The 17268-nt window shown below is 40.9% G+C and overlaps 1 protein-coding gene across 2 annotated transcripts in view; it reads right to left on the reverse strand.

Annotated features, from left to right (window-relative positions):
- LOC139444073 (serine palmitoyltransferase 2-like) overlaps positions 1-17268 on the reverse strand; it is a 42567-nt gene that overhangs the window by 15621 nt on the left and 9678 nt on the right. Inside the window, exons 1-4 of one of the 2 annotated variants that reach the window (XM_071224982.1) lie at positions 14337-14491; positions 3760-3930; positions 2219-2373; positions 78-223 (exon numbers count right to left, since the gene is read on the reverse strand). In XM_071224982.1, coding sequence (XP_071081083.1) covers positions 78-223; positions 2219-2373; positions 3760-3930; positions 14337-14423 — 559 coding nt within the window. In that variant the 5' untranslated portion in view covers positions 14424-14491. Of the gene's footprint in view, positions 1-77; positions 224-2218; positions 2374-3759; positions 3931-14336; positions 14492-17268 lie in introns of those variants that run through there. The other variant, XM_071224983.1, reaches the window with a different exon arrangement.

Below are 17268 nucleotides of genomic sequence, written 5' to 3' on the forward strand. Positions count from 1 at the left end.
GTTCCTGTCTACTGGCACACACGCCCACCCCCTCCTCCATACAACTCACCCACCCCCTCCTCCATACAACAACTCACCCAGTTCCTGTCTACTGGCACACACGCCCACCCCCTCCTCCGAGGTGGTGACCTCCACAGCTTCAGCACATGGCCCTGTGTTTTCAGCAAAACCGAGGTAGTTGTACGACCCAAAGTTCATAACAGTTTTCTTCTTGCCTGTCAACCTTCAATAACAATTTGTTGACATGAGAAATAAAATCCATATTTTTTTTTTAAAGGATATTGAAGGCATATATCTTTTCTTCACGTTTACACTGAATTTACATTCACATGAGTTGTGTTTGAATGTAAAATGATATGTTTGTCAACACATTTTCAAACTTCTACCAATACACCCAGTCCTTTCTCTATGCAACTCAATCAATAGTGCACAAAGTTGACCCAAAAAAAGGCAGTTATTACCCCCTTCAATATCCACATTAGCATACCATGCTTGTCACAAGAGGCAACCAATTGGATCGCCAGGTCAGGCTCGCTGACATGGTTGATGCATGTCATCATATTCCAATTGCGCAGATCAATGCTCACCATGTCAATCACTGGATAGTCTGATCAAGACTGGAATATTGTTGAGCGCGGTGTTAAACAACAAACAAACAAAACAAACAATCTCTATTTAATTACTGCTACATCCCGACCTTAACATGCTACTGGCCTCTTTAGCACCTGGTTACTTTATTTCTCTCCCTATTGCTCAGTGCGGCTTTAAACAACAGACAAAGAAAAAAATAATATTGCTCACCAAAAAAACATCTTCCACTACTGTACCATGATTCAAATTACCAACAATAAGCAGCCATGAGTTATCTCCCTTACTCTATTACACACAAACTCTTTCCCAGTGCGTGACACCTTTGATACACTCAGTGTGGCATCCAAGAATCTATAAATTTGCCCTCTAACCCCAGCAGCCAAGAATCTATAAATTTGCCATCTAACCCCAGCAGCTAAGAATCTATAAATTTGCCCTCGAAGCCCAAATGTAGTCACGCTTAAATTTTTGTTTGTGTCAGATTGGTTCAAGGTTGCAGACTAACGGAAAATCACCCAACTACCCCCTTACATTCTTACTATACCAACTACTTGATAGTTGACATGAAACAGAAACTCAAATTGACAAACAAAGAAAATAACAGATGGGGAAAGAGTGTTCGACGTCTCGACTGTCATCACTTGTTTGGAAACTTAATGGTTAGTCGGTTGCAAGTATCACCAGCTTTGACTGGCGGCAGCAATAGAATAGAGAGCTTCGTAAACGGGTTATTTCTGTGTGGAACTTGTGTATACAGTGAGTGAGTGAGTGAGTATGGTTATACACCACTTTTAGCAATATTCCAGCAATTTCACAGTGGTGGACACCAGAAATGGGCTTCACACTTTGTATCAATGTCGGGAATCAAAATCCTTGTGTACGGCATGACGAGCGAACGCTTTAACCACTAGGCTACCCGACCGCCCCCTTGTCTATACAGAATAGGGGAGAAAACTCATGGCTGCTTACTGTGGGTAATTCGTATGATAGTGTTGTGATAAAACCGGGAGTAAAACCAAGGAGTCACAGGCTGGGAAGGAGCTTGATGTATACACGGTGTAGGGGAGATAACTCATGGCTGTTTACTGTGGGTAATTTGCATCATAGTGTTGTGATAAAACCAGGAGTAAAACCAAGGAGTCACAGGCTGGGAAGGAGCTTGATGTATACACGGTGTAGGGGAGATAACTCATGGCTGTTTACTGTGGGTAATTTGCATCATAGTGTTGTGATTAAACCAGGAGTAAAACCAAGGAGTCACAGGCTGGGAAGGAGCTTGATGTATACATGGTGTAGGGGAGATAACTCATGGCTGTTTACTGTGGGTAATTCGCATCATAGTGTTGTGATAAAACCAGGAGTAAAACCAAGGAATCACAGGCTGGGAAGTAGCTTGATGAATACATGGTGTAGGGGAGATAACTCATGGCTGTTTACTGTGGGTAATTCGCATCATAGTGTTGTGATAAAACCAGGAGTAAAACCAAGGAGTCACAGGCTGGGAAGGAGCTTGATGTATACACGGTGTAGGGGAGATAACTCATGGCTGCTAACTGAGGGTAGTTCGCATCATAGTGTTAAAGATAGCTAATTGAGAAATCCGCCAACTGGCCTTGTGAATACATACTCGAAGTTCCACCCATGGTCAGGAGTGACCCGTTCCAGTGTGTCCATATGTGCTCCAGCCACACTGCAAATAGGCCGGTTCCAGCAGTCCCGCACACGGCGGTAAAGATTCCGTGTGTAGAAGCTCTCCCAACTGGCATAGAGTGGCACAAACCCCTATGACAAGAAAAACAAGCATGAAATACTCATATCCCCCGCCAATATGACATGTCCGGTCGTGTGCAAGGCATTAGCTCCTGTGAACTATGTACACTGGGCCTTTTGTCAAATGGCCTAATTGCAGCACTAAAAAAAGTTATTACTGGTCTTATTTTGCCATCTGCAGTTTATGATAGAATATGTTACTGAATTTGTAATGAGTAAGGATGAGACATAAGGACGAACAACTTCTTTATTACAATTAGGAGTGATGGTTTCTGTGTAGGTTCTAACACCATTATCAAGTAAGTGAAGTACAGAGTATGGTTGACAAGAATATATACAGGATAGGAGGCAGTGTTTATACAGTTGAGTAGGTTTAAGATCAGTTACACTGTTGTATTTGTAATGAGTTGTGTTTCTGCATGGAGTTAGTCGGTGAATGCAAAAACCGTGTCCATAACACTTTTGGAGGAACAGACACACAAGCAATGCAGAACTTACCAACAAGAAAGGAAATGTATTCAATACTGCGAGATGACATTATGTGCCAAGTTTGGTGAAGAAATATGGTACGGTTTTCAGATCTGCTCCGGAAAGGAGGACTACCGCCATTTTCAGTCTAAGTCAAAGTCGTTGCCATGGAAACTCAAAAAAATAAAAAAATTTAAATCCCAAACTATCAAAAGGCACCAGCTCACCACTAGACTTATCTTTGTGCCAAGTTTGGTGAAGAAATATGGTATGATTTTCAACATCTGCTCTGGAAACGAAATGTAACAGATGGACGGACGGAAGGACGGGAGGATGGAAGGACGGCACCCATTCCTATATCCCCCTTCCACTTCCTGGCAGGAGATAAATTTAACCTCATTTGACATGGCAGCCTTAACCAATATCACAAAGGTAAAAAAGGTACTTCAAGTGAGTAGGTGAATACTGTTTTAGATCACTTATTTTGAAATTCAAAATATACTATATCAGAAGAAAGATGTTATTTTGGGGGCATTGCTCTAAATGCAATTGATGCACTAAGCAACATATTCTTCCAAATCAGGGGCTAAATGGAGCTTATATTTTGGAATTGTAATAAAGCTATTCATGGTCAAAGTGAATATAAGAGAGGGCCATTTACTAATATTTTGTTCAGACCAAGTTGATTACATTACTTATATTACACATATTTAGTCGAAATTCCTGAAATTTGATCTTAAAAAAATATATGACAAAACAATGACAAAATATATTACTGCATTCCGCATTTGAGTATTACCATATTTTCTTGCTGGAGTACATATTTTAAAAAACAAAACAAAACTGTCATCATTGTTATGGTTTTGCTTCAGGTCTTTGCTGGAACAATCGAGAGAGAACAGTCAAAATGTAATCTATTTGGGAACTTACGGGAAGTTTAATTTCTGTAATTGCCTTTGTCTTTTCAAATCCTTGTGACCGCAGGAAGTCCCGGATATGTCCGACAACGACGAGGACGCCATAGCCGATGTATGTGATGATAGCTATGATCAGAGGGGTTTCTTCAAATGACTCATAAAAGTCTTCTCTCCAACTACTTAGCTGCAAACAAAAGTAACGTGAAGTAAAACATGAGGGATCACTAGGGCTGCAATGAATACACTATGAGGCGAATACGATTCATATCACGAATATAGGGTAACGAATACGAATGTTAATTAACAATTACAATAACAAGTCAGTAGTTTATGTTTTATTTATCATATTCAGTGAACCAATAAAATCATAATTTATTTGACATGGTTTGTTAATTATTGATAAATTTAGTAAAATCTAAATATTTTTTACATTTGTATACTTATCCTACATTACTCCGTATTGCATTTACTGCTGTCTTTGACTGAGAGACGAAATGTGTGAGATCCAGCTGTTGAAGAAAGTTGTCCCAACCAGCTCAGGAGGCAGCGCCCTCTCCCAGTCGGCACGTGACCCGGAAGTCATGACGTCACACCAAAACACATAACTGCTTTAAACATAACATCTGAAACTTCGTGGGGAGGTAGCGTAGCGAAAGGGAGGGCACTAAGACTTCGTAATGCAGGATAAGTATACAAATGTAAAAAATATTTAGATTTTACTAAATTTTTTAACTTATCCTGCATTACTCCGTATTGCATCTTTATCAGACGGCATGGCCGGTGGGCATACCTGCAGATGTGAACCATAATAAACCCTCGTCAAGGTCCGATGAATCCGCACCGCATACAAGTGATGACCGGAACATCTACGACCATTCCTGTCTTCAGGAAACAAGAGTCGATGCAAAAACGAAACGCCCGAATAGGTAACCGAAATACAATGAGGCGTGTAGCCAAGATATAGAACTTACCAAAGAGCGAAAGCTAAACACAGTAGAGCCCTCTAATCTGAGGTGATAAACACCAGAGAGTTCGACGGGCCCCGCTCGGGGAATCGAAGAATCAGCGGCGTCGGCGGCAAAATCTACGACCAATCCCAAGAGCGAATGCGAAACGCAGGAGAGCCCTCTAGGCTGGAGGCAAGGAACACCGGTGAGGTCGACGGGCACCGCTCAGGTATCGGAGAAGCAGCGGCGTTGGTGTCGGCGCCGGTGTCCACATCTACTACAAGTCCTGTCGTCAGGAAACGAGAGTTGATGCAAAAAGTAAAACCCGGACAGGTGACAGAATTAGAATGAGTCGGGGTAACCCAAAACTAAAACTGACCTAAGAGCGAATGCGGAACGCAAGAGAGCCGCCTCTCTGGGGTGATAAACACCAGAGAGGTCAACGGGCCCCGCTCAGGGTATCGGAGAATCAGTGGCGTCGGTGATAGATGACCTGTTGGGCTACAACCAGGGACCAAAACTGTGAACGCCGGCGACAACTTTCAAGGCTACATCACGGAAGTAGTGGTTGGTGAAGGCGGCGTCCGATCGCCAAGAACAGGCTTCCCTGAACGACTGGATGGAACAGTATACCGTGAAGAACCAGTGTAAATACGATCGCCCTGATCTCATGTCAGGTGATAGCCTTTGGGGGTATGGTCCAATCCGGCGGCTTCATAAACTTTAAGGATGACCGCCCGGAGCCACAGGGAAAAGTATTCCGGCTGACCAACGACTGCGACGAAGGGGAGACCGGCAGAAAAAGGTGTTTCCTAGACTTGCGGCAGGCTTTAGATCGTCGTAGAATAACCTTCAGTGCCCTTACTGGGCATAATGACGCTCTTCCTCATCCTCAGCACCCACAATGGACGAGGGGGGAGGGGACAAGGAATGATCTATCAGGCTGTCCTGGGAGTTGAGTCTTTATGCTGACGTCCCAGTACGGTCCATGATGAACGGCGCCCTGGGTACCGCATTCGAACCGGGCACGGGAGACGTCGAGGGCGTGCTGTACATGGACTCGAGCGGCAGTAGCCAAAACCAGTAGAAACACCCGTCTTCTTATTTAGGTCGTAGAAGGAAGACGAGGGGAGTGGTTCAAAGGGCGTTGAAGACCACATTCAGATCCAACGCAGGCGGTCTGAACTTGGTCTTCAGGTCTTCAAGACTGACCGAGCGCAGCCAGGCCCGTAGGTCGGGAATTTTCGTCTTTCTCCGATCGTCCGGGATGGCCAGAACCGAGTAGATGGCGACCAGGTATGTGGGGGTGGTAAAGCCCTGCAACCGACGGGTGCTGCGCAAGTACAGAAGGAACTGATCCAGGATCTGCGGTGACGCTGTCATCGGATCCTGGTGTTTGTCAGAACAAAGTGCCTGGAACGAGCATCATTTATCAGCATACAGTCCCCCTGTAGATGGACGGTGGGCTGAAGTAATAGCCTTGGTCGCTCTAGCCGAATAGCCCTTGGCTTTCTGCAGTTGTGTCAGGCGTGCAGACGATATCAATGGCAGGGGTCGAGTGGCCTGGATCTCTGAAGAACCGTGGGAGGGAGAACCGGAGTCGGAAAAACGTACGCGTAGAAGGGGGTCGACGAGCACGTTGAGCGAGGTGTGTCCTGGATACTCGCGTGAGCTAAAGGAACACAGCGACGAATGACTGCAACATCGTCACTGCCTTGTGAAAGTACAGGGCGTCGTACAATCACGGCAGAAAGGGGCGGCCCCGTCCAGATTTGTTCCCGCGGCAACAAGTGCAGCGAGGCAGAAAATCTGGAATTTAAGCAAAACATAACTATGTGGCAAAACCACAAAGTGCGGGAAGCATAATGTGATTCATAAACTTTGTATTTCAATGAAGTTTATGAGATCAAACAATGACGCTTAAAGGTAGCGAAAAAAGCATAGCTTTAAGCAAACACATACCCATGTGGCCAAATCACATAGTATTGGAAGCATAAAGTAACTCAAAAACATTATATTTTATTGAAGTTTATGAGATCAAACAATTACGCTAAAAGGTAGCAAAAAGGCATAGCCTTAAGCAAACACGTAACCATGTGAGTACGGGAGACATAATGTAACTCAAAAACTTCGTATTATATTGAAGTTTATGAGAGGAAACAATTACGCTGAAAGGTAGCGAAAAGGCAAGGCTTTAAGCACACCAAAACAACATACATATTCGTAATGTATTACCCAAGCCAAAGAGAGAATTCAAAACGCAGAACACGAAATTACGTGGCCACGTGGTGAATGGCCAAAATGGCGGGAAAGAAAACAAAATGGCGGGAACAACATTGCGCCCGTAAATTACTGTGACGTGAGCCACAAACGAGCGATAAACGTTACAATTTACGAATGGGAAGACCCTAAGGTCACGGCCCATAACATGAAACAATGTAGCAGCATATAATGAATGTAGAAACACGCAAAATATAAAAAACAAACAAAGTATGTCCGTCCGTGGAGGTGACATAGCAGTTATGTGTTTTGGTGTGACCTCATGACTTCCGGGTCACGTGCCGACTGGGAGAGGGCGCTGCCTCCTGAGCTGGTTGGGACAACTTTCTTCAGCAGCTGGATCTCACACAGGTCGTCTCTCTGTCAAAGACAGCAGTAAATGCAATACGGAGTAATGCAGGATAAGTTAAAAAATTATACATTTATACACTGCACTTATCCAGGTACTAGTATCTGCTCAAATGCGACAATGACCACTGAAAACAATACTATCAAATTAAATATTATTAGAGTGTTGTCATTGAAAGAAATCTATGCATATAATATGTTGTTATGGATATTTTTAGGTACAGGGTATGTAAATATACATGACAGCATATTCATAAATATTCAATTCTAGTGGCCATGAATAACGGTTCGATTCACCGAATACGCGAGTGAATCGTAACAGCCATACTGATCACACCTCCATGTGGCGACTACTTGATGACTGTACAACACAGATGAGGATCTAAACTGGAGCATGTTCATGTGCATACACAAGAACAAAAACATAATCATATGCCGATAGATATAGATTATTTCACAAATATATCCCCAGTGCAGAATTTCGGGGTTTTGAAGGAAGTTTGGGCTAAAAAATTCAGTTCAGTATTTTTTTTCACAAAGTAGAGACAATTTATGGACAACAACTATATAACAATAAGGATCAATACAGTCAATAAAGAAGTTGTTATCCATGAATTGTCTCTACTTTGTCATCTGCCAACTTCTAACAATTCAGTATTACTTATTTCCTCAAAGTGTCTGAAAGTTCCTCAAAATTTTAGTAGCTTGGGAAAATAATGAGGGCAGGATTTTTTAAGACAAATTTTCAACAGACATTAATTATAATATTTTGAATTATTTATCAATATTGATAGCAACAGTAAATGAGTTTATGGTTTTAATGTTTTACTTACTAGTGAATTTGAAGCATTGGTCCCAAGTCTATCTGTGATAGAGAGAGCCTACCATTGGTCATGGCCATAAGTAGCTTCTCATTATGGCTACTGTGGTGGTCATATTGGAAATCAGATTTGAACCTCTTGAACAAACTGGAGGGGGGGGGGGGGAGAAAGAGAATTTTGGGACAGAGTCAAAGTGCAAAAGACTATCCATTAAAACTCTTTTATAGTTGCAAGCATCCATTCACATTTTTAGCTGAATCCTATGAGCCATTTTGGAGAAAAAGTAAAAAGCGTAGAAAGTTGAAACAAGTTAAAGACAACTTGTGAAGATTGCAACAACCCTAAACCTTTTAGGCCAGGTGAGCAAAAAACAAGGGGATTGATTCACAAACTGAAAGGTGTATTATGAATCACATTGAAAAGGTAGTGGTAAATTACAGCTGCCATTATCTATCTAGCCCATTGTGAAGTGACATTCAGTGAGTTCAATGACTGATCAAATATATTTTCTGTGTTAGCAAATTTCAATTCCAAAGTGACAAAACCTACATCAACATCCTTGTGAGTGCCCCATGACTAACCTGAAAGTGGGTCAAATGTATCGTCAGAAGTGTCATGGACTTCACATGAAAACTAATAATCCTGTCTATAACATGATCAGCATGACTAAGTGTGACTTTCAAAAGATCCAACGTATAATGGTATACAGGAAACAAACAATCTCATCTCTAACGTGTACTTTATGATAAGTACTCTCTTGTCTGTTCGATTTTAAGGCCATCAAGTCACTGAGCCTGTCCACACAATCCTTTTGGTCAGCCCATACTGCTGGAGAGCGTTGCTGGGGACCTATTCTGACCCGGAATCCTCACTCACGGACTTATACAGGAATCTAAACAAAGGCCCCTGGCAGGCAAATTGGGACAAAATCATTATGATGTTCAAATTTGTTATTTATTTTAAGGTCTTATTTTCCTGAATTCAGAGATGTTTCTACATTTTATTTTTATATTGCATCCAAGGCAATAATGTGAAACTAAGCATTAAAACCTCCCCCAATTTATTGGTCTTGGTATCAGTGAAATACAGGTTATCTCTACAAGCCATAAGAGCAGTTATCACTTTTTATATAAACATGAATTGGTCATTTTTAAAGTCCAATTTGGGGATTTTTAATGACAATGATCATTGATTAATTAAATAAGAGTAAATACACAAGTTGATTAGTTAATCAACTGTATGGAAGTAATAAAATGAGAGTAGCTCAAACAACACTTTGACAAGATACCTAGACAGTCAATAAAGTTGGCTGTGACCAATTAACTACTAAGAGTTAATTAACTCAACACTCCAATGAGTGAAAAACCTCGACTGGATTAAATAGGGGGAAATAAACGCAGGGGGCCTATCCCTCAAATAAGTCTCTTGGGCAATAAAATAGACAAAAAAACAGCTGACTTTCAAACTAGTCTTATAGACTAAAGACTTGTCATTTGACCGAGCATGGCAATTCTAAATTTCCCAAAGATATAAAGTACTTGAACTGCGGATTCTCTAGACTCTAAAAAAAAGGTACTTGACCAAAAGGGTAACTTGATTCCCAATAGTAAATAGGTACTTGACCATGTGTTGACCTCAACTAGACAATCACAGGAAAGTTGGTTATTTTTTATTACAAGGAAAACGGAGTATGAAAACCCTAGCTAGTAAGTTTAGCTTAATACAACCAGAGTATGTCAGTACTAGATTAACGCTGCCCTGTAATCTCTTACAAACGAAACCTGAGTTTTGAATGACCACCCAGTAGCAAGATGACCCATTAACGGTCTTGTCAAAGCCTGGAGGGGATGTGGGTTTTAATCCATGTGCACAGACGTCCTAGGGGACAACCTGCCCTGTTCAGCCATGGGGAGCCTGGAGGGGACGTGGGTTTTAATCCATGTGCCCAGACGTCCTAGAGGACAACCTGCCCTGTTCAGCCGTGGGGAGCCTGGAGGGGATGTGGGTTTTAATCCATGTGCACAGACGTCCTAGGGGACAACCTGCCCTGTTCAGCCGTGGGGAGCCTGGAGGGGACGTGGGTTTTAATCCATGTGCCCAGACGTCCTAGGGGACAACCTGCCCTGTTCAGCCGTGGGGAGCCTGGAGGGGACGTGGGTTTTAATCCATGTGCCCTGACGTCCTAGAGGACCGAAAGGTTTGATTTTACGCCGCTTTTAGCAATAATCCAGCAATATCACGGCTGGGGACACCAGAAATGGGCTTCACACATTGTACCCATGTCGGGAATCGAACCCTGGTCATCAGCGTGATGAGCAAACGCTTTAACCACTAGGCTACTTTGACGGCCCCCAATATGGATGAGGTAAGTGTACAATTATTGAGGTGGCACTAATTACAATAATGAGAAATATCTACAAGTACTAGATAATCCTGCTAATGTGTGAAAACCAATGTCACAAAAACATTTTCAATACATGAACAATGTATAAAACATATCAGAGCTCCAGATAACCTTTTGAGCAATTGGGTTGTTACATTTTCCATTGGGTCACCAGTATTTTTTCACCCATCTATTCATTACTCTATTAGGGTTTCCCCAAAATGAGTAAACATTCTAAGATTTCAAGTGTGGTCACAAGGCCGTGACTAGACTGGTTTTAAAACCCTGTGACAGGACATGACACAAATCACAGGTCACTTAACAACCGGATCTATCAGTCTTGCAGAGTTTTAGACATGCTAAAGATATTGTGTACTGCTACACTCAAAAGGGCCAGTTGAAAAGGTTTACAGTTTTATTCAAAACTGCTCAAAAGCACTGAATATGTACACTAACAGATTATGTGTTTGGCAAAATGTCAGCTATGTCCTGTATATTTGCTCGCCATGTCACATACAAATAAACATTAACTTAAATCACAACCGACATGATTTGTGTGTGACAAGGGGTCTGTGTAACATTTTTTACCTTTCACATGTAAATTCATCACATACTCTAGCAAGTGTATCTGATGTTCACCATTGAGCGATGACATATACATAAAAAAGCACTTTACAAACAAATGAAATCGTGAATAGATAACATAATTTTGACATCTCCCAAAAAATTAAAAAATTTGTTTACCATTGAGGTTATTCATATGCATACATGGCAGGGGATATTTGTAGAAGTAAGGGGTAGGGTGTACCGTGTGAGATTGGTAGATGGAGTAGGGTGTACTGGGTGAGATCTGGAGATGGGGTAGGGAAAACTGGGTGAGATCTGGAGATGGGGAAGGATGTACTGGGTGAGATCTGTAGACAAATGGGGTAGGGTGTACTGGGTGAGATCTGTAGACAGATGGGGTAGGGTGTACTGGGTGAGATCTGTAGACGGATGGGGTAGGGTGTACGGGGTGAGATCTGTAGACGGATAGGGTAGGGTGTACTTTGTGAGATCTTGAGACGGGGAAGGATGTACTGGGTGAGATCTGGAGATGGGGAAGGATGTACTGGGTGAGATCTGTAGACGGATGGGGTAGGGTGTACTGGGTGAGATCTGTAGACAGATGGGGTAGGGTGTACTGGGTGAGATCTGTAGATGGATGGGGTAGGGTGTACTGGGTGAGATCAGGAGATGGGGAAGGACGTACTGGGTGAGATCTGTAGAAGGATTGGGTAGGGTGTACTGGGTGAGATCTGTAGATGGATAGGGTGGGGTGTACTGGTTGAGATCTGTAGAAGGATGGGGGTAGGGTGTACTGGGTGAGATCTGGGGATGGGGAAGGATGTACTGGGTGAGATCTGTAGAAGGATGGGGTAGGGTGTACTGGGTGAGATCTGTAGAAGGACGGGGTAGGGTGTACTTGTGAGATCTGTAGAAGGATGCGGTAGGGTGTACTGGGTGAGATCTGTAGAAGGATGGGGTAGGGTGTAGTGGGTGAGAACTGTAGATGGATAGGGTGGGGTGTACTGGGTGAGATCTGGAGAAGGATGGGGTAGGGTGTACTGGGTGAGATCTGGAGAAGGATGGGGTAGGGTGTACTGGGTGAGATCTGTAGAAGGATGGGGTGGGGTGAACTGGGTGAGATCTGGAGATGGGGAAGGATGTTCCAAAACTTTATTCATGGTATGTTCAGTAAAGCAAATATACTTTGAAGGTATAAACTTCTTGTGTCTGGGTCACGCTCATAAAAAACTGTTATGGGTAAACAAAATCTCCAAATATCAAATTCATGGTTTTGAGCATAAATCAAATATACTTTGAAGATAAAAATGCTATACAATTTGAGTGGCAAAATGAAATATTGTTTAGCAGTTTATTTTCACAAAAAACATACGACAGAAAAAAATAATTCTGATCATGCACATTTAACCATGAGTTGAAAAAATACTTTCCCATATTTGACATACCTATAATAAAGTATGTCATATTCAACATGGTTGAGCAAATACTTTGGATCATTGTTATTCTGTGTGCAAACATCATGAATGCATGTCCCAGTGACAGTGACTCTGCTGGAGACACATTACAATAGGATATTCCATTACATTTGTATGATCAAATAATAAGACATCCAAATATCACTGTGCATATCATTACCAGTTTTGCCAAGACTCTTTGGGACAATCAACCACTGTCCCAGAATGAATTTACAATATTTGTAATTATTAAGTTACTATAATATGACCCTGTCATCCATACAAATATCCTGGCTGTAAAAATCAGGTGTTTAAACAAAGGTCACCTGATTAATATCATTGCCTTTATCAGTGAGCGAGTGAGTTGGGTTTAAGCCGCTTTTAACAGTATTCGTTTTAACAGTATTCAAACCAGGATTCGAACCCACAATCATAGGTTTCTGGCATGGCCAAGGGACTCAACTCTGCACAGAGAATCGCAGCGCCTTAGACGACTGGGCCACCCGTCCCCCCCCCCCCCCTTTATCTGTGAATTTCTGTACATTTTGATAAAGTTCAAGGCAAGTTTATTGCTATAGATGTAACATATATATTTTTTTCTTTTTAACCAGAATATCTCACCTTTGGATGGTACATTAGGACCAATAACATGAAGTAGATATTGAAAGATTTTAGAGTTTGTAAACGTCACTGCAACATCCAAAAACTATATTCCCTGTATTTTACATGACTGTCCATATTCGGCTATGCGTATTACAGATTTTTTACACAAAACACCAGTAAGGAAGGGGTACAAAATTGCCAAGTAACCATAATCAAAAGATTCTAATTTCATCAACATTTCAACTAGGTTTTTTTCAGCACCACTCAGTCTCTGAAAACCAGTAATATTTGTTGTCTATGGATATTCTGTAAGGCTGAAGGATAAAAAATGCGGTCGAAATCAAGCCCCAAACGAAGGGTTCCGCCACTGCCGGGAATCTGCTTACTGGAGATTGAAAATTAAATATATAGTATATATAGTATGCCTACTTATAGCATATGTAGTATATAGATCTACCAATTCAATATTGATATTTTTTATAAGAGACATGAAAAACTGGTTGAGTATAAATAGTCATATGTAGATCTATTCATGATCAATGAAGCATGACTGCTATATCACTAAGCAAAACACAGGGGTGTGTGCAAGGTGAACAGATCTCTGCCCTACACCAAGCTAAAGTTTGGAAGGTAGCATACATTTACTTAAATCAATTTAGCATTTGAAAATCTTGCCAACTTCTGTTAGCGACGAGTCAGATCGGGAAACGTAGGGCCAAATATATTCACTGACTAAAATCACATATTATTTTACATATATACGAGCAGGCCTACACCCAGTGCATAGATGATGGAGTTATTTGTAACTCCAAAACCTGTATAAACCGTAGGCGGTCAACACAACCCCAGCTGGTCAATGTCGGTTGTGACTGTCACGGTGTCACACGCATTTTCTGACCAGTCGTTCACTACGGAGACATACTTTCACAACGGAGGCGCTAGGCCTAGACCACTGCTAATCATTTATCAATTTTATGAAAAATAAGACCGCATTCAATCAAAAATGTTTATTGTAATAGTAAACAAGATGTCAAAAATAAATACAGCATGATACATCCACACACAAGGTACGGTAGCCAACAACAACAATCCCTACAGTCGGGCACTTGACCCACAAAATATGTCACCGGTGTCTTGTCCATTTGGGAAGTAATATCTCAACTTGGACTTAACAAATTAAACTTTACCTCTGAGTGTTTTCCATTACGTTTTCCGTTTACTCCGTTTATACGCCCATTCTTGTGTTGAATTATACCATTTTCTCCCATCTTCATGCGTTCAAGCTAGACGTAAGCCCACTAATCAACAACAGTAAGTCTACCCCTCCCGATATAAACATGTGCATTCCTGCCAATCACCCATACAGACCTGCAGAAGCATTCGTCTTTCTGATTGGATAGTAGCCGAAAGGACGGACCAATCAACATTCGTAACACGTTTATCAATAGAACAGCGATTTCGCAATATTTCTAAAACTCTCCATGTGATTTAGATTGTGAAATATGCTGAGTAAATTGCAGGTAATACATTATTTACCTGTGGATATATCTCAACGATATACTTCAAAAGAAAGTTTGATTGAAAACACGTGTAATAAATGTTGAATTATGCAGGACGACTCAGTGTTTGCATCGTCGTATCCATGCGACAGAACAACATTGTTATGTAACTGGCTCATGCCATTTGGCGGTAAATTTTGAACTTGATATAAACATATTTATTTCCTTAAAGTGGAGGGATTGGCAAACAAGCAATTTTGAACTTTGTCATAATAACGGTATCACTGTATATAGGAATAGGATAATGTCGTTAGTGTTGTTCTCCAGCTAAACATAATAAAAATTATGTAAAAAACACCCATCAGGTTAAAACATGATCAATGTAAAAAACATACAAAATATATAACACTCTTAAATCACATACATGCTTTATCAACATTTTAAAAATAAAAAATGTAATATTACAGAACAGTTTTAACCAGTTTAAGTTAATTGTCACAAAAATACATGTAGTTAGCTTTAAGATTGTAATGATATACCAGAGACCATATAATCTATTATATGGCCTCTGGATAGAATTAATCACGTTGATACATGACAGAAGTAACCCTATATTACCATACATAGACCAACGCTTAGTCTCTGCAACTATATACGTTTGATGGAGATTCAGAGGAAAATCTAGACTTGCTTCATTTAGGGCTATTTGCAATAGATAAAGGTCTTGGTGAAAGGGAAAATAATATGGTTCAGGGACTGTGATACAGACTATACCTTACATAAAAGTAGTTACGATACATAATAGTATTTAAGGAGCAGTACGATTTACATAAACTTTTGTACCCATTCAATATTGAACATTATTAAGAAAAAAAAAAATATATATATCCTGTGATTAAAACAAACAAATATTATTAATAAAATCAACACATCAGAGAGCTCCGGCGTTGAAACATACATGTGTATGTATACATTTTACTACGCACACCTGTTTGTGAATTTGGTATGTGCCTGTGTATGCTCTTTGTGCGGGCGGGTGTGTGTTGGTGTGAGTGTGTGTGCGTGTGTGTGTCTTTTTAGTATGTATTGTGTTGTGTATATTATTATTATCATTATCATATTTTATATATTTTTTTTTGTCTTACGATTTGTATTTTAATGTTCATGTCTTATAAGCTCAAGAAGGCTGGAAGTTGTCACGTTTATGTCTTGTATGTTTTTATATGTATATGCCCTCTTAAGACAAATAAACAATTATCACCGTATATCACCAGTGCGTATCAGCTAATGAGGTATAGAAACATAATATTTACTACGTGCTTAGTTCACTAATTAAGTCCTTTGAAGTGTCACCGTCGACAGCAATCACCTTGGATGAAAGTGCACCTGCAGTTTGACAACTGGTTTTAATTATCCAACAATAGTTAATTAATTAAAAACTTAGAACTTTTACAATTTCCACCGGAGTTCATTCATGCTGAATTAGTGATGCCATAAAGTATAGCTGAAAAGAAGGATCATTGGCGTGCCCCTGTCTATCGTGTGTAGTTGTTATTTTGGCCATGGATATTTTTTTCAAGTTTCCATTGTCACGGCTCATTCATAAAATGATATGCTTGACAATCATATTGTATCAGCTGAGTTCAATGTCTGCCCAGTTGTGTTTGTTGGCATTCTTTTCTCTCTTTTTTTTTCTTTTTTTTTAAAAAGAGACTATTTTATTCTTGGTATTCTTGGTGGGGGACAAAAAAGTGCTCATGTATCACTTTTGTTTTCAGTAATCCGAAAAAAGCCCTAATGCCCTCCTTACTTTTTGGAGAAAAGTGCCCAAGAAACTCAACATAGTTTTTTTGTGAGAGTGATGAACACGACATGTACGTCGAGGGGACTAAACTCAATAAAATATTGATAGAGGGGGCGCCACTCGATTATAGTGTATATGCTGGGATCTGAACTCGATATATTGTGTCTATAGTGGGGATTGAACTGTACACAGTGTATAAAGAGGGGGCTGAACTCTAAACCAGTGTATATAATGGGGACTGAACTCTACACAGTGTCGATAGAGGGAGGTGAACTCTAAATAGTGTATAAAGAGGGGGCTGAACTCTACACAGTGTCGATAGAGGGGGGTGAACTCTTAATAGTGTATAAAGAGGGGGCTGAACCCTACACAGTGTATATAATGGGGACTGAACTCTACACAGTGTCGATAGAGGGAGGTGAACTCTAAATAGTGTATAAAGAGGGGGCTGAACTCTACACAGTGTCGATAGAGGGGGGTGAACTCTAAATAGTGTATAAAGAAGGAGGTGAACTCTAAATAGTGTATATAATGGGGGCTGAACTCTACACAGTGTCGATAGAGGGAGGTGAACTCTAAATAGTGTATAAAGAGGGGGCTGAACTCTACACCAGTGTATATAATGGGGACTGAACTCTACACAGTGTCGATAGAGGGAGGTGAACTCTAAATAGTGTATAAAGAGGGGGCTGAACTCTAAACCAGTGTATATAATGGGGACTGAACTCTACACAGTGTCGATAGAGGGAGGTGGACTCTAAATAGTGTATAAAGAGGGGGCTGAACTCTACACCAGTGTATATAATGGGGACTGAA

Source organism: Haliotis cracherodii, unplaced genomic scaffold (genome assembly GCF_022045235.1).
Source record: "Haliotis cracherodii isolate W230 unplaced genomic scaffold, xgHalCrac1.p SCAF_5, whole genome shotgun sequence".
Taxonomy (NCBI): domain Eukaryota; kingdom Metazoa; phylum Mollusca; class Gastropoda; order Lepetellida; family Haliotidae; genus Haliotis; species Haliotis cracherodii.